General features: G+C 37.4%; 1 protein-coding gene across 1 annotated transcript in view; it reads right to left on the reverse strand.

Annotated features, from left to right (window-relative positions):
• Positions 1–25,279, reverse strand: part of LOC150082795 (paramyosin-like) — a 185,257-nt gene extending 159,978 nt beyond the window's left edge. The window contains exon 1 of the mRNA XM_090377604.1: positions 24,909–25,279. Coding sequence (XP_090233730.1) covers positions 24,909–25,034 — 126 coding nt within the window. The 5' untranslated portion in view covers positions 25,035–25,279. The remainder of the gene's footprint in view (positions 1–24,908) is intronic.
• Positions 25,280–25,860: the final 581 nt, after the last annotated feature.

Genomic DNA, 25,860 nt, shown 5'->3' on the forward strand with positions numbered 1-25,860 from the left:
TACTTTTGCTATTGCTAAACGTTTTCCTCCACCGCTTATTTTGCAAATATAGGAAATAAAATTGCCTATTTTTGCAAATCAGTCTTAGTAACCTTTCGGGTATCAGGATATATCCCTTATGAGCTTATTTAATTAAAAATCGGAAACGTCAATGATTCGTTAAACTTAAAAATTTTGAACATATTGTTGATTTTTCTTTTCGGATCGACAGTCTTTCGGAAATAATGGATATATACCCTCCACCCCTTTGTGCTCTTGTTGAGTATTCGAGTAAACGTTGATTTCTGTTTTGAGTGTATGCACTCTTATATATACTTTTTTTTGTTAAAAAAAGACTTATTTTTTCCGGATTTTTTTTTTCTCCGCTTATATTTTTCCCGGAATATTTTTTATAGATTCGTTTAACAGAGGTACATGTTAATAAAACTTCGATTAGCACACAAAAATTTTTGTACATTAAAATTTCTGATTTAGATTGCTTATCTGATGTGCCCTACCTTGATACGTTTAATAACAAGTATTGGTAAGAAGGAGTAAGTGGATCAAAGGGCAAAACGAATCATGTTAAGCTTTTTGCAGTTCGCTTTGTAACTCAGCAGTATAGTGTGGTGGAGTAGGTCGTTAAGGGCTGGGTTGGTGCCACATTCAGCATATCTCTTATGCGAAATCAGCAATATTCAAACGAAAACCAAAAAACAAGAATCTTGCAGCTGCTAGACGCCATAAAGAAAATGGGCATTCCAAGATGGCACTCCCAAAGACACCCGACAGGTGTGAGATTACAGTTACGAAGGAGAAGCTTGAAAATGCCATAAAGTTGCTATCCAACATGGCCACCACAGGGCGTGATAAATTTCCAATTTTTATCGTTAAAATAAATAGCTCTTTTTATAATAGATGTGCTTCTCTATATAGGGTATATTAGGAAATTCTAAAAAATTCAGTACTTCCACTGATTGCTCTTATTTTTGTGCACGCCTCCACGTGGCATGAGATGGGAGTCAGGGGACAGCGGTCAGGTGTTCATTGCCCCCAGGCTGCGAAGTTGCCAGGCCGGCATTCAACATAACACACACAAAGTTTTTATACACCAACACTTATTCACACTTGCCGGCTTTGGCATGTTTGCTTTTCAGACGCTACTGTGGTACATAGAGGAAACCCTGGAGATCGCCTCAAAAAACATGAATTCCTTAAATCCTATTAACCCCAAACCACCGCTGAGCTCATAGAAACTGGTGCCATGAACGTGTGACTTGCAGCCTTGACAATTAGGGTACGGTTCTGTTTTCTGATTAGTCCTGTTTTAGCCTACAAACAGATTCTAGACGTTATTTCGTCTGAAGACAGCGAAGAATGCGGTACCATCCCTCTAACATTAGAGAAAGGGACGCTTATGGTGGAGGTGGTGTTCTCGTGTGGGACGGAATAATGATCAATGGCCGCACCCCTCCAAGTTTTTGATAGGGGTACTGAGAACAGGTCCTTGAACCCTATGTGCGACTTTTTAGGGGGTGCGGTTGGCCCAAGTTTTCTTTTCATTCATGACAACGTCACTGCACATAGAACTCAAGTGGAATACCCTGAAACTGAAGATTTCCAACGACTTCCTAAGCCAGCGCAATCGTCACACTTAAATCCGATCGAACATGTTTGGGACGCCCTTGTGGTCGCCCTTGTCTCATTGCACGCCGACAGCCAATTTCTCGGTCACTTGGTGAGCTAAGGTCTGCGCCGGTGAAAGAATGGGTTTTGTTGTCACATAATCTTACAGACACTCTTATATTGAGCATGGTTCACCGCTGTCAGACCTGTTTAGCCGTTGGGGGAAGCTATACGCTGTACCGATGTCATGTGACCATATTTTCAAGCATCTTATATCGACTTCTGTAATGTATAAGAATTACCAAAAAGGTAATTCTTATACAACCCCTATAAATGTCCCTTATACCTGTCGAAAGCTTCTCGCTGTCTCCTCATTTCATCGTTATTCTATGGTACACCACCATATCAAATTTTGTCCCGCTTTATTGCAAGCTGCACGAGTTACACCACGTTTTCTGCGTGTTCTATTAATTTTGTCGAGCAGTGTATTTTAATATTGGATAAAATTTTCTACAAATATTCTGCGGCGTGTTAAACGGAAGAAATGGGACAACCATATGCGGAGGTTTTCGGATTCTTCAATACATCCGAAAATGTCATCTCAAGGCAATGAAAATGGTTCCAGGAGATAAGGTATCCTCAGTAAAAATGAAAGCCTTTTACGGGTAGCACCGAAAGGCGATCAATATCTGATTTTAACAGTAAATTGAAGTGAAAAAATTTTAAGCATGCATTGGAACTCCAATTATCCACAAATCGAGGTATGCATTGTCTATAAGCGTTTAACAAAGGGAATCTGTACTAGGAAACCTTCGATTTGCGTTCCTTCCCCACGATGTTCTGTCCCTTCCTTCTTACGTTTCTAGTGAACGCAACAAGGAAGCTCTAGTAAAATTATTGATGACCCCAAACTGATAACTGAGCTAATTATTTTTTTTCATTAATATTTATATATCTGCTCTTTTAGGCAACACAGTAAAATTATCCCAAATAGCAGAGTGCTGGGAACTAAATGGTTATTGTCACACTTGAATTTGAAATGGGAATTGGGTTGTTGTTTATACATATTGTGGCTATACTCAGGGTAGCTAACAGTTCTACCATCGTGAAAGTGTAGGCAGAGGATTTAGTTGTCACAGATACCCGACTTTTCCAAAATTCGGCCTACTTAATTCACAAGTGAGACCTGAATGTCAGTTCCATCAGCGTTTTAAACTCCAGATGTCTGTGACGAGCCCAGAGTTCAATCGGTTGATAAATTTTTGGAAAGCGAAGAGATCCATACGTTATTTCTATAGAACTCGCCTGAAATACTTTTGGGAAGTGAATTGCAAGTACTCCCTCCCCACTTCAGAGAATCGTAGCTGAACTAAAATCTGCCCTTAGAGAGAATGGATGGCGTTTATTGCATACTGACCTACTGGCAACTCTTGAGGTAGCATGAAAGCTCGGTGCAAGGGTTGTATATCAGTAGGAATGATCACACCTCTCTAGTTTGACACCCTCTGGTGGCCAAGCGTCCTCAGCAGGCTCCGTGAGGCCAAACTCCCAAGTAATCTATACAATTGCATCAGCAGTTACCTATGCGACAGGTCAGTAAAAGTCACTGCTCCTTACTGTACAATAACCAGACGCATCTACAGAGGATGCCCACAGGGCTCCGTCCTGGGCCCACTGTTCTGGAACGTGGTCCTGGACGGATTCCTCAACCTCAACCTCGGAAATGCAACCTCCCAGGCGTATGCGGATGACCTTGTCCTGACACTGGCAGAAAACTCCAGGGCACAGCTGGAAAACAGCAAACCGGGCGCTCGCCATTCTACAACAATGGGCTGACGAAAATAACCTGAAGATATCATCCACTAAGACAAGCTCCATCCTACTTCGGGGGACCCTGGACACTAGGAGACCCCCCCCAAATAAAAGTACAAGGAACCACCGTCAAGCTGACCACAGAAATGAAATTTCTTGGGGTTGTCCTTGATAGAAACCTATCCTTCACTCCCCACCTTAACTATCTCAGAAATAAAATCAGAAATTACTCGTCACTATTTGCAAGAATCACCCGCAAGGACTGGGGCATAAAGAAGAAAACCCTTGCTCTTTTTCACAAAACTGTGTTCCTGCCAGTCATCCTCTATGCCTCGGGTGTCTGGTACAAGAAAGCAACCACTGCAACTAATAAAAGAAAACTAGAAACCATACAGAGGTACATCTTGCTGACTATCTCACGAGCTTGCAACACAGTGAGTACACACGCGCTTCAGGTGCTCACGGGTGCCCTCCCCTTGGACCTGGAAGTGATACGCAGTGGACTCCCCTACAGCCTTTCCAGAGGCATACCGGATACCTGCCTAAATTTCACATTAAACGTAGCCAGCGAACCGAAAATAGAGAAAAGAAGACTAACTGTACATCTCCAACAAACCTGGCAAACACGGTGGCAAAACTCAACAAAAGGGCAAATAACGCGAAAATTCCTCCCAACTGTCTCGGCCGTATACCCAAAATACCCAAGCTGGCTCTCCCCAGGATTGCTGGCCACGTACCTCCTAACTGGCCACGGCGCTATCAGATTCAAACTAATGACCTTTGCACTGAGCAACACTGCCCTCTGCCATTGTGGCTTAGTGGAAACGTGGGAGCATTTAATGTACCACTGCAAGCTTTATAAAGACCTCCGATGCCGACTAATTACAGAATTACATTATGTACCAGAGAATCAAGAGGAACGCTTATTGGAGGAGCACAGCTACAAAGCACTGGCAAACTTTGCACAAGAAAAAAAAACACCAGGACTCGACAAACTCTGATCCAACAAATGGACGAGGATCCAATAACTAATGACCATGACTCCAGACAGATCAGAGACATAAGTAACCACATAAGGTGCACGGACTAAATACCCACAACCACGGACCTGACTAAGGCACCTGTCCTGCTGCCAAGTGACAACCACAGACAGGAACCTACACACGAATGGGACAACTAGGACCCAACCAAGGACCTGACTCAAGCAGACATGCAGCCGCCAGGCCATACGGCGACCTGTGCCGGCTCCCTTGCCGGGCACACTTTCCTCCCTTCCCTGGCAGAGGGGGAGGCGACAGCCTTCTTGTTGCCTCCCCCCTGCCATCCCACATCTTTCTCTCTGGTGGGGCATGGGCATGCCCCACTGGCACATGCTGGGGTCGTCTACTCTATTGATCTCAGTCTTTCCTAGCTATTCCCCCCCTAGCCTTCAGTCTCCTCCCCTCTCTATCTGTATGCCAGCGCAAGACCCACACCAAAATTCTAGCTTCTTTAAATTATTTCGCCCTCTCCTCGGCCATTAAATTTTCAAATGCAACCCCTTCAAACCGGGAAACATGTATGTGATCAACATACAACGTGCAAAATGTTTTTTTTTTTTTTTTTTTTAGGTCCTAGCCACTGAAATCTCAGGAAATTAGGTGCAGGACCTGCCAGAGTAAATTAATTATAATACTGGTGTACCTGGTCTGCCTCCACGGGGCGAAAGTGGGGCAACTTTGGGCCTCAGTAGGGGTCCAGCGGCTAAATGACCAGATGAACAACGGTACACGACACTACATATGAACAATGTCCATACACTTTTAAATCTCTGGCATTTCCAGCAAACTGGCACACCCATCACAATGTAAACAACGCGGAGATGGGGGAAACCCCTGGTGCCGTATGACCCTAAATACACTTTACACTTTACCTCTCTGTTAATCGTTGTCTAATTCTTTTTTCACTATGTGATATTTGTACGCTTTTCGTCAGTTCATTGTTCTTTAATGACATGCACAATTATTGTGGTTTGGTAAGTTTTATAAATTATCCATTTAAACTCGTATATTTCTAAAAATACGGTTATGTAGGATTCTTAAATGCTGCACATGAATGTGCATCAAAAAGGTCCCTTTGGGACATATTTGGTTCTAAAAATACTGTCTAGAAGCAAAAGTGACATCCTCCTTATGAAAACCACGAGCTGCGAAACTGTAAAATTTAAAAATTTTCATACATTTAATTTGATAATACAATACTTTCATTTCAAAACCATGGTAAAAAGATAACCCATTCTTCATAGTCCCATATGCGTTTTTACAAGGCTTTGAAGATTTTTCTGTTACTTTTCACACAATAGTAAAGAGAGTACCTGATTTTATGCCTAATAATTGAGAATATTTTAGAATTATTTTTATTATCTTATTATTCTTATGTTCTTACACAAAAATGAGAAGTTTTTTTTAATACATATCTCACAGTTATGAAGTTGTAATAGGGATAAAAACAATAGGGGCTTAAGGACACTTAGGCCTTCTCTTCCATAGCATTAGTAAAGAGTCGCAGTGTGGAGACTAAGTTAATGGTCTTGATCCGCCTATTATTTTATTTCCTACTTTTTAGAAAGATGAAGCCATACTATCAAGTTTTATAGATTTATTGCCATATTTTTCAAAACTATTTTGCAAAGAAGTTGGCTTTAAAAATAAAGTAATATATTGAAGCTTCACAGCCTAAAGCTGTTTTCTGAAAGTTATAATTTGGAAAATTTGTTATTTCAGAATAACTGAGCATAATATAAACACAAATTAAGTTTCTTTAACCTGTCGATTTGTTGACAAAAGAGAACTATCGCAATAATTATTTTCCTTGCTAAATTTATTGATTTCAAGAAGTAAAAGTTCTCTCCTGTATCATTAGAAATATATATTTATAGAAAAAGCACAATTTATATGATATGAGAATAAAGCATTCTGTATATTTTTTTGACATTTACCCATTAAAAACCAGTCTGGAGTTCAGGAAAAAAAATGATTTTCACGTCTCTTGCATTCTTGGTTACCTATTTTTGTCTTCTTCCAAGTAGGATGTAGTTTCTACATCCTACTTGGACTACAAAGGTATTGTGACTGGAGTGTATTTTTGGTCGGATATTGTAGGCACATTCTTCTTTTGAAGAGAAACAGAAGGATTGGCAATTTGCGGAGAGAGAAAGAGACAGAGTAGAAAACAGAATTCTCACAAAAAAAGGAAAAACAGCATTGATTATTTAGAATCCCAAAAGCAACATATGTCTTCGACAAAGCTTTCCCATTTTGACAAAGCTTTTCCCAATAGGCTTTGCCTATTGCTCAAATGTACAGTTGATTCAATAGGTTCTTATATTAAAACCTGGAAAGAAGAAAAAGACAAAGAAATATATTATTAAGATAATGTTTTCTCCTCTTTGAAAGTAACATTTTTATTTTGAGAGAGAGAGAGAGAGAGAGAGAGAGAGAGAGAGAGAGATTAATACTCTATTCTGTATGGATATATCTGATATAGTATCTTTGCATCTTTAATTTTCTTTCATTTCTGGGAAAGTAGTTGATGCTATGTAAAAAGCTAATGTTATATTCGGAATTGGCATATTAATATCAGATTCATAAAGAAATTCAGGTAAATAAAGCTGTTTAAATTTTTTTTTACATAGTGTTATTATTAGTCTATATACGAAATGAGAAAGGGAAATTAGCACTGATTTATGGTCTGTGTTTGGTCATGTTAGAAGGTTACCAGTATTTCAGTTGAAGTACTCTCGTGGTGACTCTTTGGGTAGTGCCACTGCTCTTTTACACAAGTGGGAATGGCGTGGGTTCGATTCCGTTGCCGCCGAAGTTAATGAATGTTTCCCTTCGGAAGCGGCAGGAGCATTTATGGATTATTTTCGTTCCGTGGCAGTATAGAGTACAGACATGGCATTCCGACAATCGGTTGTTGCACAATAGGCTCATTGTGGCTTGATTTATAAGTGTCTCCACCCCTCCGCTGATCCATTCATCTCAACTGAAGTAAACAGAAAATATTGAAATAATAAAAAAAAAAAACAAAAAAAGGAGTTAAAAGTGTAAGTTGTTGGAATAATAACATAATGGTACCCTATATAGCACCAGAAACAAGTATCAAACTCGTATACCCAGTGGATGCAGTTGTAGAACAAAAGAACTCAGGTCGAATGTATAGCGGTTGAGAAGAAAAATAAATTGTAGAAAAATAACTTTAAAAAAGTTAGTTCAGAGCCCAGTGAACAAAAAAAAAATAATAAATAAATAAATAAAAATAAATAATATTAACGAAGACCGAAGATTATATGTTAAATCGGTGCATTATGAATCTGCTTTCCAGGTGATCGCCTGTCCATAGAGACCAGAAACACCTAAACAACATAACAACACACACATTGCACAAACATAACACTACACACACACACACACACACACACACACACTCTTCTGGCCTTTTACAGAGTTCTGTATCCATCATAGTGTACCAAGGCAGAGATGAACTGACGTTCAGGTGCCATCCTACACAAGATAATATACATATCTATCAAGTCAGTTTATTAAAGGCATCTTTGCAATTTCTTCTCACTCTCTTATTTCAAATTTCGACATGTGCTGGGAGTTATCAATAGCGGTCTACCTGGTTTAAAATCAAAGGTCCCGTTACTTTCAGCCATCCGTTTGCGTGCTATGTTTCTAGCAACTGGTTTTGGGTGTTTCTTTCTGCTGTCTGGCTAAAGAACATGTCTGCTGTATGATTGACAGCCTCCTAATACAGCTAGGAACTAGATCCTTTTTTTATCCAATTCTTTTTCATCTACCTGTTGAGTGTGAATTTCTTTTATATTATATTTTAACTAGTAAAATATGATATAAAAGGATATGGTAAAAAAACTGGCAATTTTAACTTGTACTTCTAATGGTAGCTATCGTCTAACTTTTGAAATTAACTATTATTTTCCAAAAATGAGGCACCCTGACAGCATGCAAAAGTTCGGCGGATAGTCTATTTGGTAAATCTTTATTCAAAAGAATGCCAGATTACCATTTGAACTAGCAAGCCTATCTTTTCTACCCTTCTTAATGACGATTCTGCGAAGCATTAACATAAGCAACGAACCATCTAGATAGCACCTCTGATTTGGACATAGTACCATAAATATGCAATAGTTACTTTTATTGTAATATATATTTTAAAATATGATTTTTATACTATTTTTAATTTTATATACTATATTACACTGTGTTATTAAGGTACAATAATTATTTGACATTTGGGCTGAAAACTGAAAATTTAAACCACAGAGGTTCACTGATTTAATAGATTACTGAATACTGATTTCATAATTTTTATTTGGTAAATTACTGAATATTAATATTCATTTTCATTAAGTTAGTTGAGAACGCCTGCTGTCCTAATGGTTGTCAGATATCTGTTCTGATCGTCTTAATAACCATAATAGTCCGAAGGACGAACTATTATGGCAATGGAAATTATATAATATCAGAAATACTTATTTAAAAACGCGTTCTGATTCAGTTACGTGGTGAATTAAACATGTTAGTGCAAAAGCATCATTTTAACGTAGCCATCTACCAAAGTAGTTAAATTAATTAATTAAATTGGCATCATTTTAGTTATATCTTTGGTTATATTCACTCGTTGTGAAAGCATTCACAACGAGTTGCCATGATATTGTACTACCTCGAATAAATAACACTTCACCAGTGGAGAAGACTACTGTTATTTATTCTCAGCGGATACCATTCCCCAGACGGCACCGCTTCAAAGCTTGTTGGCTTCTCTTCGGTGGGTGGGCAGGTACCCTGGTGTTGCAATAGTGACAACCCAGTTATGAAGTATAACTTCACAATATGAGAGATGCCTGATGGTGTGCAGTTATATATACTATAAAATATTTAAGGACAAAGGCCTCATGCTACGAGGTAGAATGACTAACATGTAGGTTAAAATGATGCTTTTGCACTAACCTACATGTTAGTCATTCTATCTCGTAGCAAGAGGCCTTTGACCTTAAATATTTTATTGTGATGAATTAAATTAAATGAATTTATTTTAAACTAAATTCTGTTAACAAAACAAATCCTGACAAAAAAACAGGTTTAGCCTTTGGAGCTATCGACTTTTGATAATCACTGTTAGATGATTCCGTTGAGCTCATATATAATTTATTTTTGGTAAGGATGTAGAGAATTAAAACGGAACTATATTCCACAACTAAATAGGAACTGAAGAGCTATAATTTGGCAAAATACAGAAAATACCAACTCTGAAGGTATTATTCTCAACCCAGCTCTCACACAAAAAGGAATTTTCTTATTTTTATAGCACACATATGTGTATGCGATGATTATTTTTCAATCTCTTTAATCTCTTTTACTATACAGATCGTGGGAGATTGATTAACAGTAGCTATTTTGTCCAGCCTTCAATGTATAAGAACTATAAATGCCATTGTCTCCTCTCCTGCCAAATTTAGGCTAGCATATTGAGGTTCTAGTGTCCTTATCTTGCTCGGCAGTTCTTTGGCTTCCTGGCGTATTTTAATACGGTACTGAGGTCATTTAAAGGAACTGCTTTGGCAGTGTGCCAGGGACACCTAATATGAAAGCACGGACTGAAGAAAGCAAGAATGGTACCATTGTGTTAACAGGAAGGAAAAAGTGTGTGTTCCTACAGCAACGATTTCATTCGTTTTATGGGTTGCATCGAAGTAAACTGAATATGACATTTTCCGTATATCTTGCACTAAATGTAATGCAATTCCTTTCGCTGGTTCAGTTTGATTAAATACCATAAATAGGAGAAGATATTAGTTACAAAATGCAGATATTTTCTAACAAATGAACCAGTTTTACAAAAAAATGAGTTATCTTGAACGGATCTCAAAACTTAATTTTAATAAAAAAAAAAAAAAAAAAAACCCTTCTCTTTCGGCAGTCTTCCAACTTATTCAGTGACTTAGCCAAAAACATGGAATTTTGTTTATAGTGTTATTTTTCTTATTATTTTTTAATTTTATTTATTTAGTTGTATAATAATTACGATAAGTACACTATTTCCCCAGAGTATATCCCATTTGGGACCCAGACATGCAGATTAAAAAAAATATTTTCTGTACTTCATTTACCAATGTATGATTGTTAGGTATCCTACGATTTTATCTGAATATTCACACCAGTATTATCTGTCAGTAAATGTAGCCAACAGTGCATATCAAAAGTTTTGGATGAATAACTTGGAAATTAGAATAGGTAGAACGTAAGGAAAAACTATTTTATTACATTAAAGTCGGTATTTTTAATAATTCTTTGGAGAGAAATATTTAATAGTATCAGGTTATATGTCACGATCAGTAAAAGAAATTTGGCGGTGATGTGAAGATAAATCACCGTCAACAGTAGCAATGCTGCCTTTGGAAATATTATAGGAATGGACTTAAGAAATATTTCAGTCGTCAATAAGATTTGACCCAGACTTGGAAAAGTCAAGAGATGAACAGGAAAAATCACTATCTTCACGGAGGACGCATTAAAATCATTTTTATCTTTTTTTACGAGTACATACGACGTTATTACGTGATGTTACGAACTTCTTATGGACACACCGTGTCTGCCCATTTGAAAAGTTTTTCGCTACTGTAATAAGTTACTGTGTGAATCAGGGGTGTATATGTAATTATGTCATTCTTGAACCTGTGCATGAAGATAAAGATATATGCCCCGTTAAAAAAGTAACCGGATACCCCTCTGATTGGAGGAAAGTGCATCCGACTTAGAAATATACAAAGAAGTTTGAAGAGTGGTAGACACGTAGCGTGGTAGACACTCCACACTAATCTTCCTCAGGACGAGTTGTAGGAAAGAAAGAGTTAATAGACTTTTTGACGGGTGTGATAGCTGGACGTCATATATTTGACAAATGTTAGTGCATTCTGATACGCAGCAATTAAATATCCCCAAGTGGAAGGTGCTCTCGTTCTCTCATACCGGGTGGAAAAGGCCTCGGTCTGAATCTTGTCAATGACGAGATTCGATTTTTATGGGCTTTTTTTTTCCCCGCAAGCGAGTCTCAGACAAGAGTTCCATGGTTTTTTGATTCTAGAAACTTGGGTTTATCAGCAAATCAAACGAAGAATACACGCAATTACAGACGCAATATGATGCCTCATAGTCTTAGTTGCTTCGGCACTTAACATACACATAACTTAACCTTGGAAGTTGGCGACGCACCGCGAGAATGACAGAGAAGGTGATTTGCAGTGAAGAATTCACCAGGTAAGCCCAGAATCCCTATCGATAGAGATTGATCGATTCTTAGAAAATTGGTAGCGTCATCACACCACCTACCCTGAGAGACTAGCTTTGAAAATGCAAGGAGCATTTTCAAAGTTGTGGAAGCGTTTATACAGGTAATCGTATAAACGCTTCCACAACTCAGAGAGATTCATGCCGTGAATTTCAACGGTAACACTAGCGTCATTTCATCCTATGTAGCACATAAGTTCTTTTCGAAATGCAATGCACAGATCTTTCTATGATGAGTCATTGTACATGGTCTTCCAGTCAGATGGACAAACTGAAGTTTACACATGGCAGTGTTATGGTGTGGAGGATTCTCACTTGATGTAACCTTGGTCCACTGATTGCAGTACAGGGAACTACGAGTGCTTAGTTCTACCTGTATGTACTGGATAATGTTTTATGTCTTACACTTTTATAGGAGCGGTCCAGCAGGATAACATCTAGTGTCACAAACAACGACTTGTGGACTCATGCTTTGCCGACAACGGCAATTGGCGTAATTCCTTTGCCATCGCATAGTCCGATTTCAGTCCAGTAGCATGCCTGTGGGATGAATTAGAATTGATGTAACCGACTTGTGCTAGGCAAAAAGGTCACCTGAATTACTGGAACGCATTGCTCCTTTGAAGGAAAAATAGTCTATGCCAGTGAATGGTGCTGTGAAGTTAATGACATTTCTTTTCTGTTATTTATTTATTATTTTTTTTTTTTCGTTTCGGCGTTGAGTTTTCTCGCTCGATATTTTATTTACAGTTAAATGTTTTGTATCACACCACTGAAGAAGGTTATGAGATAAGAACTGAAACTTATGTTTTTACATTGATATTAATTTTAGTTAGTTATTATTAAAAGTTTCTTTCTAGTCAGTTCACACAAAGAAGCGTCTTCCTTCGTAATTATCAAAATTTTATCTTGGATAATATATACGCAGCTGCACCAAAAATTTTAATCGCATTTTGACTATTGTTAAAATATTGCTTAATCCAAACTTATCTGAATTTTCACTAGCAGTCTTAGCTCTATACTTGGAGCACAGTTTTGTTTAGTTCTGTCCTTCATTTTTCCATTCATATTTAACCACAAAAGAATTTTTGGACAATAGAAAATGTGCCTCTCTTATAAAAACCACTAATAGCAGTTTGAACCAACAGCAATTTCAATACGAGTAGGATATTTCTTCTAAATGTGGTTGAAATATTAAATATAAAGGATATTTGTAAGAATAAATTAAAACATTGCAAAAACAATATAATAGTTGTTACATCATTACCAGATTTTTGGAATAACTATAGAGTAACCAGCTACGACTAGAGACTTTAACAAACACATAGAACTGACGGTAACGGTACATGAATTTCGGCCATCAGAAGAGCCGATGGCCGAAATTCATGTACCGTTACCAGTAATATATAATTTTATATAAAGGACATTACGTCCTTTATATAAAATTATTATCTCGTAATTTTTTAAAATTTATTAGATTATATGATTTATAAAACTATTATCAGAGATAAAAAGATTATAAAATGTTGATTTTGAAAAGGCAGAGTTAAGAATATGTTTATATTATTAAGTTATTAAGTTATAAATTTATCGTGAAATCTCATGAAAAATTTCTGACATGAAATTTCAGCCCTATTAAACTAAAATGAAATGTTTTATTCCTTGACATTCGCAGTAAATTAAAAATATGTCGTAAAGAATTAAAAAAAAAAATTAAAGATAAGGCGATCGACCTTAACCCTTTACAGCATTGCTCTTTTTCCGCCCCTTAGTTACTAAATGGAAAAGATTAAAAAAATACGTTATCTGGAGTACTGCATGCATTTCATTTACTTGACACGTTCTGCTTGGTTAACTAGAACTGGAAGCTTCCCCAGGCTGTCACGGTCTTTATATTTTAAAGGCTTAAAAGGGACAGGAAATAGATATATACTTGGCAAGAACAAAGTAAGTCGGCCGATATCTCTACCTTCAATTCCATAGAGCTGTCATTGTTTTAAGCGCATTCACAATGCGTGAAATGCTTATTATCTTCATCATGGCAATCCGTCCGCATCTAACAACTAGACTCCCAGTGGACGGATTTTTAGGGTATGTTTCTTTTATACCAGAAAGAATTAGGCGCCAATTGCGATTCCGCAGTCCTCCCAGTCCCTTTCCCACGGAAACTTTGATATAAAATTGAAACAATAGCTTCGATCCTTTTCAAAAGTTCAGTAAATTAAACTATTGTTAAAGGGCTTTTCTACCAAATTTTATATGAGTAAGTTAGCCTATTTACTTTATACATTCATCTCCCCTTCTCATAAAAACGATTTTAGGCACTAAACTATTAAAATGATATTCGAATGACTTGTCTCTGTTAATGAACCGATTAACGGTGGTTTCTCATAACACGATCTCTTGTGTTGAATTCAGTATCCTGTCAAGGCCAGACAGTGTGAGTGATATGTGGTTTATGTATTGTAGAGTTGTGTGGCTCATGGCCTCTTAATCCAGAGGGTCATGTAACACCAGCGACCTCTGGTTACCTTGCCAGGCGTGAGGAGCCGGAACATGTAAGTATTTGGGATTAAGTTCTCTCTGGCTGGGCGAACCCTAGCTTCGCCTAGGCTTACCAGAGAGGGGGGGGTCCCCCCGCAAAAAAAATATATTAAAAATATTCGGAAGGGAGCGCGGGGGAGACAGTTGTAGTCGTGGATAATAGGCGAAGAGGGTGGTGAATGATAGGAAGACTTCTACCATTAATTAGAAATTAAAGGGACAGAGGAGCTTCCCCGCAGAGGCCACCCGCCGTCCACTGGCGGAACTGTTAAGAGCAGTAGAAAGTGTTTAGAGTGGTGGAGCCCACCTGGAGAAAAACTTGGGGGTGGGGGATGGGCAGTGGATGCATTATCCAGGGCATTGCTCGTCCTCCTCTACCTCCCCGCCTTCAGCTTTTTTTTCCCGCTGGACTCTACCACCCTAAACACTTTCTACTGCTCTTAACAGTCCCCCACCCCTCTGGAGGGCTGATTTATCTCTAATTTCTAATTCTTGGTGGATGTCTTCCTACCAGTCACCCTCTTCGCCTTCACCTATTATCCACAACCCCGACTGTCTTCCCCGCGCTCCCTTTCAAATAAAAATTTTTCTCTTTTTTTTTTTTTTTTTTTTTTTTTGCGAAGGAGCCTCCTCTGGTAAGCTCAGGTGAAGCCAGGGTTCGCCCAGCCAAAGAACTTAATCCTTACTACCCCGTTCCCAGCTCCCCGTGCCTAATACGGTAACTAGGGGTTAGAGGTGTTACAAATGGCCCTAGGCTAAGAGGCCCAATGAACTACAGAATCCTATACTATACTACGTAAACCTCATATCACTCACCCTATCTGGCCTTTGCAGAGTACTATATTCAACACAAGAGAAAGATCGCGGAATTATGGGAACCACCGGTGCCGCTTGACCCTAAACACTACTATGTATGTCCCTCTGTATATTTACATTCTTCAATATGAAAATTATATCTATTGGTTTGTTTATAAATAAGGAGGACCTCTGTACTATGCCACTTATATAAATAAATTTTCTGTTCATACTCTGGGACGACCACAAAAGGTCAGAGGAGTTCACAAGATTGAATACAAGAATATTATGCTGTATTTAGTAGTCACGGGCTTGAACCAATGTCACTCAAAGCGCTTGTACTTTTGTACCTTCTCGGCTACGGAGGCCTTAACTGTGCATGTTGCAGCCTGCTCAATATTTGTCTGTAGAAGACGAGGACTTATCCAGAAATACATCATCCTTTAATAACTTTTGTGAATAATAGTTTCATATACCAACTCTTTTTTTTTTTCATAAAAATGTACTGGGTTAACGGAAAAATGGAGGCTGTAGGCTACCTGATATACCGTGCAGTATTTTTTGATTACTGTTTAGTACTCCCTGAAAAATTTACAAAAGTTGTAGAGCATTAATTTTTGCACGTTCAAAAATATAGTTTCGGTATATTAGCTAATTTTCAACCTCGTTTTTATATGCTTTGTTCTATACAACCTGTGTTATTAGTCCATGGCGTGACCCAAGAGAGATGCTGATTTAAAATTTTAAAGTTTCTTTCTTTTTATTTTCCTTTATTACTTTATTTTATTTCATTTATGTGTTCCTATTTACTATTTGTAAGGTGACTCTCTGGTAACTTTATATTCTAAAAGACTAAAATGTTATAAAACAGTATATAGATTTTTCGAAATAGGTGAGGAGGAAAATAACATTTTCTTCTGGAGAAGGAGAAACTGAATTACTCCATATTACCTTAATTCCATATTATTTATTCAAACATTCATTCTTTTGCATTTGATTCTGAGATTTAGTGATTAGCCCATAGCAACAGGAAACAGATATTTTCCCTCTGATTCTTTCTATAATATTAACTTAAAATGTCACACAATAATCGTGTTTAATAATATTCGAGTTTTATGTAATCTTCCTGAGAATTCAGCAATATTTTTATAACCAGATAATAAGAAAGTTATTAGTATTATTTAATAATTGATAGATTTTTATTTAATTATTAAATGAAAAAAATCACTGCAAATACAAGTGTAAACAACAAATTTTAAATTCTGCTTCGATAAATGTGTAATTAGTGGTAAGGAACTCGTCTTGCGGCCCGCGATCTTCAGTTTATCCGTTTTGTCCCCTAGCCTGAAAAAAGGTTGGATGCCCCTGCACTAACTGTTTCTCGCTCGTCCTCTGATGAAACATTATCGTCATCGAAACCGCTGCCATGCTGGTTTGTGACACATTATTTTAAATCAGTGATGGAAAATTTTATGCGGTCCGATTTCATGTGATAATCGGAGTTTCCAATAATTTTTAAAACTACCTATCAGAGAAAATGGTTTAAATGAAGGCAAAGAAATAAATACCTGTAAAATAGGATAAGGAAAACAGACGCATGTTAAACGCTATCACTTTCTTTGGTAGCGATATCAGAAATGCGAACTGGTAGCAGTTATGTTTATGGATCTGCTGGTATGGACCTAGAGGTAGTTGTTACACTCTTACCTCGCTCTTATTTTAGACTCGTGCATCTTTTTCTGGTTAATGGGGAAAATATATGTACAGAGTAACTTGTATATTGTATCATTCTTTATTTTCCGCTTGTTAAAAAAAGAAACAAATGTTTCACGTGTGAAGAATAATACAGCAGGGCCAGTGGAGGCAGTAACTAAGATAAATTTAATAAGTTAAGATTAATACAAGAAGCTTTCAGGGTGATGAACCCCTTCTTCAGCAAGTAAAAGTGTATATATATATATATATATATATAGAAATGCAAACATAATATAAACGTTAGGAATATAAATACTAAATAGGCTGTTTCACAGTTAGATGAAGACAACTCCCAACTTCCCATAGTGTGCATAGTATAAGTTCTTGGGAAGTTGGGAGTTGTCTTCATCTAACTGTGAAACAGCCTATTTAGTATTTATATTCCTAACGTTTATATTATGTTTGCATTTCTATATATATGTACTTTTACTTGCTGAAGAAGGGGTTCATCACCCTGAAAGCTTCTTGTATTAATCTTAACTTATTAAATTTATCTTAGTTACTGCCCCCACTGGCCCTGCTGTATTATTCTTCACATGTGAAACATTTGTTCTTTTTTTAACAAGCGGGAAATAAAGAATGATACCAGAACTCCATGACTCCATGATTTGGAGTCTGAATTGAATTAATTGCAGCTGAAGTGTGGTAACAAGCCTGTGTGCAAAAATGATATACTCTGCTTCGATCGCCAACCCCCATCTATGTTTTCACAATGGCACCTGCCAACAATAATAATAAATAAGCTGAGCTCAATAGGGGCTGGAATAAAGAATAGTAATTAATTGTGGTTTTTAAATGAAGACAGCAATTAGTTATGTGTTGAAATGAAGATCCATGTGCCGATTTTGGTTGGAATCAGTTTTACTTAATTTTAACCACAATCATCGTTATTCCTTCAGCAGCGTTATGATGAGCAGTAATTAAACAAGTAAGCACGATTAAACAAGATTGAAGCTTTAAAGCGCACCTTTGTGTTGCACAACAGATTACATGGTGAAAGAAAGCTGCAGAATGTGTAAGTTTATTTTACCGTGTTATTTGCATAATTTGTTAAAATTGTGCAAGTAACACGTTAAAATAAAGAAACCTACTTTTTAACAAATTTTAACACGATAAAATTTGTAAAAAACGTGAAATTAAACGAATCATTCTGTTATACAAATGCAGTACCTGATTGAGTTAGCTGGTTCAAACATGCAACTCTTCCCTGATTTAAATATTGGAAAAAAAAAAAAAAAAGTCATTTTGGAATGTGGTTCCAGAGTTGCACAACAACAAGAAATTCGTTGGATAATTGAAGTTGGTTCAGTATAAGAAAAATAAATCCATATAAAAAGACTTATCTTTTCAGGTTTGCAGCTCAGCAGTAGTAAAAAATCACGATGTTTTCCAGCCGTTCTTTTTAAGTTAAACTTTCGCCCTTGCCCTTTAACCGAAATAAATAATTTCATGAGGTAAAATTTTTCAAAACACGTTTAAACGATTACTCGAAGTCTGCAACTCGCGCCAGCTTCGGCTTCAGAGTAAAATACACTTCACACCTTCAACCAGTTACCGTTTTTTTTTTTTTTTTTTTGTTTGTTTGTTTCCTAAAGCGAAACGACACCGTCTGCTGTCACATAAGCGATCATAAAAAACAAACTCGACATGAATCGGAAGTTAACGTGCCAAACGACGGCCTCATTTTAACACCTCCTCCGCCTCCCTCTGCACATTCAGGAACCTAGTGCCAATGAAATGTACCGTAAAAACTCGTTTGTTCGCAATTGTCTGTAGCAAAGCAGAATACCTGAGGAGAGAAAAATAGCGAGTTCACAGGTTCGTTTACTGTTTGACATTTTGCACGCAGTTTTTTATGTTCATCCTTGAGAAATGGAGGTGAAGATTGTTTATTTTGGTGTTTTTGCAATTGAGGTAGTAAACTGGCATCATTATTCGCAGCAGAAATTAAGGAAAGATTTCAGTGCCTGCATTAAGAGCAACTTAATAAAATAGAATGAAGAATTTTTATTTATTATTTTTTTTTATTTAATTCCTGTTTTACTTTGTAAAAATACATCTGCTCGAAAGGTTTTTTACATGTAAGTATTACAAAGATCTCTCTCCCTGATATAGCAAACAAGTTATCAAGGAGTATATCATCACGTTAGTTCTGATTAAAAGTATGAATTAACACCAAAAGTCAGGTTGTACAATTACTTCTAAGTTTTTTTTTTTCATTATCCCAAGATGATCTAGAATTACTGTTAATTACGAAGGAATGTACTCTGTAGACTGGCTGTTATAGCTTTTCCTGATGAAAGGCGTGATCTGCTCCTCTGATTATCAGGTTCAGATGTTTCTGGATTCATTCAGCTCAGGGAATAGCTGGTCGTTATTTTTCTGTTCCTTGATCTCTCTTTGTCGTGTACTTTAAGTTGTTTTGTGTAAGTCAAGGTAACCTTAAACCTAGATGTATTTGTCCTCAAAATACAAAGGGTACTAGGAAAGTTTTGCAATATGACGCAACAATGAATCACAGGAAACTGCTTGTTGCTGCATGTTGAGACATGTTCATACGTGCATAGTAGCCACCGCGCCAAGTCGATGGGCTCAGTTATTCATTAGTAGTGAGAGTGTAAAGTGCTTGCGATGGCATCGTGGTCACGAAATGAGATAAGGACAGTTTTGCGGTATAATTTCGTGCGTGGTTTAACCATAGACCAGTGCTTAGAAGAAATGACTCTTGCACTAGATGATGATTGTCCACATCGTACAACGATATTCAGGTGGTATAGAGAATTCCAAAGGGGAAATTTCACTCTGGAGGATTCTGAGAGGCCGGGAAGGCCACGAACGTCAGTTACGGAGGAAAACTGTGAGGAAAATGCTTGACGAAAACAGGCGAGTGACCTACCAACAGATAGAGGATACTTTGGGCCTAAATGCACCAGCAATTCGTTCGATTCTGCAAGATCATTTGCACGTGAAGAAACTTTGTTCTCTCTGGGTGCCGCATCAACTGACTGAAGAGCAGATGCCACGACGTGTGACTTGGTGCCGGGAGATGTTAAAAAAGTTTGATAAGGGACAATCTCGGTATGTGAACAACATCGTGACAGGTGACGAGACTTGGCTGTACTATTACGATCTGCCGACCAAGGCTCAAAACAAAGTTTGGGTCTTTGATGATGACGACACACCCTTAATTGTCAGAAAATCCCGATCTGTAAAGAAGAAAATGATAGCTGTATTTTTCAAATCGAGTGGAATTGTGGAACGTGTCGTTTTGGACACGCAGAAGACAGTCACAGCTAAGTGGTATACTGAACAATGCCTGCCTAAAGTCATTGGGTCTATGAAGAACCTGCGGCCAAAGTCAAGAATGGACACCTGGTACCTCCATCACGATAATGCTGCAGCTCACCGCGCCAAAGCCTGCACCAAATATTTGACTACGACAGGACTGAAACTTCTCGAGCACCCTCCCTACAGTTCAGACCTCGCTCCCTGCGACTTTGCACTGTTCCCGCATATGAAAATGAAGCTAAAAGGGAGGCGGTTTTCCAGTGATGAGGACCTTCTACGGGCTTGGGACAACGAGTGTGCTTTACTCCCTAGTGAAACTTGGCAGAACTGGTTTAAAGATTGGTTTCGGAGGATGGAGAGGTGTATTGAATGTAGAGGAAATTACTTTGAAAAAATTAAATAAACAAAGCTGTATTGCAAAACTTTCCTAGTACCCTTTGTATATGCTAATATGCAAAGTTAACCATTTATCACCAAGACATTCAAATGACATTCGGTAATAAATATCCATAAATTGAGAACTGCATTTGCGCCACTAATGAATGTAGTGTTGTTTAAATGGAACAAGGCGATCATCGGCCTCGTTTATGCGCGCGCTCATGTGTATGTACGTGTGTTTATGGGGGGGGGGATTGAAGCATCAGCGATAAGGCCATATTGTTATTTTTAGCGCAAGGGCTGCTGAGGAGGCCATATTGCTCCTTGCGTACTGTCTGTAAATTGCGTGAGTTCTGTGGTCGATTTTTTGCTTTGCTGCACGAAAATCCCGAATTTACGGAAGAAAAAACCATGCTATCCTCGCCTGAGACCGACTAACTCAGCCCGTTGTGAAAATGGCCCATAAAAATTCCTCTCGTCATCGATGGGACTCGAATTCAGATCTTTTCCACCTGGTGTGGGAGGACAGCGATTCGACCAACTGTGCTACCACGAATGCGTGTGTTAAGCGCCAAAGCAACTGAGGCTATGGGGCGATAATATACTGTGTATAAATTGCATGCATTCTATAGATGATTTTTCTGTTTGCTGGACGAAAAACTCGAGTTTCCAAGAGGAAAAACATGCAACCTTCTCCTGAGACCGACCAACTCACCCACTTTGGGAAAAAGCCCATAAAAATTCCTCAGCCATTGACAGGATTCAACCCCAGACATTTTCTACCTGTTGTGGGGAAAACCTTGATTATATTCACAGTGCTACACGCGAGTTCTTCACTTATGCTTAAAACCATCTCTGCCTTGTTTTAAACAATAAAAAATTAAAAGTATTAAACAGTTCATTAATACTAAATATCAATTCCCACTTTTCAGTCCATCCTATTAATTTAGCTAGAACCTCTTGAAGTAGCATGCCCTGAGTTCTGTCATTAACCACTGTGCCCACCTTTACGTCATCAACAAATTTAGACATAAATATCATTAATAAATATTTTAAAAAAATAAGGTTACCAACACCAACCCATGTATTACCACACTGATGACATTAGTCCATGGAGCAGTGGCCATTTACGAGGGCATCCTGAGATTCAGGAGAAGGCCCTACAGATTAGAGATGTGAAAATATATCTTCTATTTACAAAGGTTATTCAGGGGGTGAAGTGGGAAACTTAGATATCGCCATTAGTAAGTTAGATATAACCATTCTTGTCTTCTACCACTTATCCCTTTATAACCATCCCTTTATCCGTAGTTGTTACTTGCCACTAATGTCACATTGTTCCAATTTATACAACAACGATGCATTTGGTACAGTATGAGAGGATTTACTTAAATCTAAGTATCATCATCATTTTCAATTCACTGCAGGATGAAGGCCTCTCCAGCAACTTTCCAGTTCCAGTTTCTTGTTAAACAAAGTTATTTAACAAATCTAAGTATATGATACCAAAATTATTCTTTGCATCCACTTCCTTAGTGACATTCTCGTAGTTAACCAGATTAGCCAGACATGATCTATCTTTAATAAATCAATGCAGCCATGGTCCTCCTCCCACCTTGCAACTAATTCGGACCAGTTATACCTCATCTCCATTTCCTCGTGTCTTCTCTGACTTTTCTTCTTCTTCTCTACACTGGTGTGTTACCAATCCGGAAGCTACGTGAAACAGAGATACGATCGCCTCAGGGCATCGCTCGCTAAAGTCACCCAGCATTTAAAATTTATTATGAGTAATATGTATAAAAGGTGTAATATTCATATCTCATCTTAAACAGCAAAATGTCCGACCTTGTTTACGGCCAGTGGCACATAGACCTTATATTGAGAACCGCTGTTCCACTTCCAGTAGCCAAACTATAAATTCTGGGCGCCCTCCGCAATGCCGAATGGTCCTCACGCGATCTGGAACAGCTATGTTAAATCAGCGTTCTGACCAACTAACTCCTTGGAACCCCCTCCCCTTTTTTCCTCGTCATGGCGGACCTGGTATGGTAGTTTCGCCACTGTCTACCTCATTCTTGTGTTTGATTATGGAACCTCTGACCTTTCAAAAGGGTGCAAAGAGAGGAAACCACTATAATGACATCGAAGCCAAAAGTCAAGTATACTCTTTAATGCTGCTGTTGTTGTGTAGACAATAAATCGACAAAATTCGCCCTGCACGGATAAAGAATCAGACTGAATAAATAGATTTTCGCTAAATTTATTATTTTTTTAAATTATTCTCCTTATTAAGGGAAAAATAAAAATTATTAAAAATGCATGATATGGTACAACTATAATATTAAATGAGTTAATGTAAATAAATTTTCTGTTTATACTCCTGATCAACCAAATAAGGCCAGAAGTGTTCGCAAGAGAGAGTATTACAATAACATGACCGTATTTCGATACCAAATAGTTGTAGAAGTAAAATCCTTGCTCCAAATAAATCCCACCATCTGTTGCAATTAATACAAGATATAAAATTAGAAATTATACTTGAAATCGATATTTTATATCAGATTTAATAACTTTTTTTATTTTCTCTTTTCAGTATATCAAGCTACTTAGAATCAAGCCCAAGTAAGTTTTCATTTAGACATTATTTTTTTAGGGGGGGGGGAGGCATTTTAAAATTTCTCTAATCAAAAATTTATTTTTATGTTCTCCAACTACTATGAACAATATCATTCAGGTCTTTTATAAAAGACTTCAAGACAATAACACAGCATTTCTCGAATTGCTGGTCGCAGAAAAAGTTGGGTGGGTCGCGAAATTTTTGATAAAGCACAAAGATCGCATTAAAAATAAAATAAAATAAAATGTAATATGTAATAATATAAACTGCTTTTTTTTGTAAATTATATTTATAATTTGAATATGGAAAGCAACAATTAAATAAAATATAATGTGCATTAATGGATTAATACATGTTTTGTTAATTATATTTATACTTTGAATATAAAAAATTGAGAAGTCAAAAGTTTGAATTATTTTATGTCTGTGAAAGAACTTCTAAAGCAGTGGTTCTCAACCTTTTTTTTTTTTTTTTGCGCTCGTGGCCCACTTCTGAGTTTCATTCACCTCTGTGGCCCTACCCCTCATATTGTTTTAATTATAATAAATGTAATATTTATAATAAACATGTACTTTATCAATTGCACTTTTTTATTTATAACATGCATTATTTGTTTATAATATAAGGAATATTAATAATAAAAAAGGGGTTTATTAACTACAATTTTTATTTATAATAGAATTTTTACTCATATAATATTTTGTTTATTCACAATATATAGTTATGTTCCTAACAAAAAATATTACAATAATATTATTGTCTCTTAGTTTAGTGAGATCCTTGCAGATCTCACTAATTTCTTTTTTATATTAGTAATAATTTTATTTTAGAAGTGAACTTTTCGTGACCCACTTAACAGTTTCCATGGCTCCAAATTTTACAACTTTTACCTGTGGCCCCTCAGAAATGCGGCATGGCCCTCCGTTGAGAACCACTGTTCTAAAGTGATGGATCGCAGATTTTTTTATTTTTCAGGTTAGGTAGTCGCTTTATAAAAAAGTGTTGAGAAACGTTGGACTATAACACACTATCATACTCTGGTGTACTGAATGTAATAGTATCGGTATATATATAGACTGAAACTATTCGATTACAAATAATCTCTCTCTTTTTCTTTGCTGTGTCGGGGATTTTCATACTAAATTCATTGTGTCACTAAGGCAGAAAGTTTCAGATCACAATTCTACATGTCTAACTTAACAAACAACAGCGGTCTGCTACAAAAAAGTTAAAAACAATAGACTTGAAACTTCTGCTCAATTCACTATAAGATTTTTTTGTTTTCCGTTTTCCATTTATACTCTTAAAGAAGTAGATTTCATTTTTTCAGTCATTAGTATTGAGTAAAACGATTTAAAGCTGTATAATCAAAGTAGACCATTTCATTTTTCTGTCATAAAAATGTCGACCATTATTAAAATCATGAAAATGGATCAAAAAGTTCACGTGACTACGTTAAAGCAGTTTTTTTTATATATATAAAACCAGGCTAGAGCAGTAAGGAACATCAATATTATTTTAAAAATAAAATCTTCCCGTCTATTCCCGAAGCACTACCCTAACCAGCGCCGTCTGCTGGCAAGGTTTATAATTAACTGAGAGGGACGGAGAAGTTATCCTATCGAGACAACAGAACCTCTCTTAATGCTTTGACTTCATTTTTCATTCATTTCGTGACAAATTGCCTTATATAACAAAAAATAAATAATTTTTGTATTATTTGTTTATTTTACTTCAATCATTAATTTAAAGAATCCTACCTCCAGTCGGGTAAGGGCACCGAGGTCGGTGCCATACTCGATGGTGACGTCTCCTGCACCCCCTCCGCTGGTGGTAGAAGAACGGTACACATATTTGCTGGTCTTCACACTTGTAGTAGCGGACATCGTGGCTGCTTACTTAGTACTCCGTAAACTCGACAGATTTGACAGTGCTCGAAGACACCGCAGACGTCGGATGTAGTCGAAGAGCTCTCACCCGTTTATCAGGGGCGGCCGAAAGGGGGAACTTGGAAAGTGTGTGAGTGCGAGCACGTTCCGTACGTGCGTTAGTATGTGGTGCCAACAAGGGGCGTGTGCTCTCAGCGCCACCGGCTAGAGGTAGACTAAACGTAGTGTTGTAGTCTCATGCCTTAAATTCCCACCTCTTGTTGGTGCGGGTTGGAATGGATCAAATTACTCACTGTGGCAAGCCGAGATGCCTTTTATAGAAGTGGCCGTTTTATTCACGACTCGGCCTCTACGATGGAACTGAACTACTGACAATCTTCCTGAATATGAATAGAGAACACTTCTGTGACTGAAGTATCGGAGCAGACAGTGTGCATGCATATATAACAGTAAGCCACTACCCTTTAATAGCAGTATGACTAAAGTATGATACATTAGGCAACATCAGTTCCCTCCTCCTCCCATTGTCTGAGTGGATTACAGAAAACATCTGCATTTCTAAAAGGTTAATCGTCCTGTGAATGCGTAATGATGTCAACAATCACTGTTTATAACAGAATACACATCGTATAGTTTTGAAAGAGAAGCTGAGTTGCTCACAAAAGAATAGTGTTTGGTTTAAACCTTGAATACAGAGTTTAATTATAGCCAGTTCACTGCTGACACACTGAAACTACACCCACGTGATGTTCAGTTCTTAAAATATCTCCTTAAGAAATCAACTGACCATGATATTGATCATATCGCAGTGTATGATCGAACA

Source organism: Mastigoproctus giganteus, chromosome 7, assembly GCF_048544385.1.
Source record: "Mastigoproctus giganteus isolate SK-2022 chromosome 7, ASM4854438v1, whole genome shotgun sequence".
Taxonomy (NCBI): Eukaryota; Metazoa; Arthropoda; class Arachnida; order Uropygi; family Thelyphonidae; genus Mastigoproctus; species Mastigoproctus giganteus.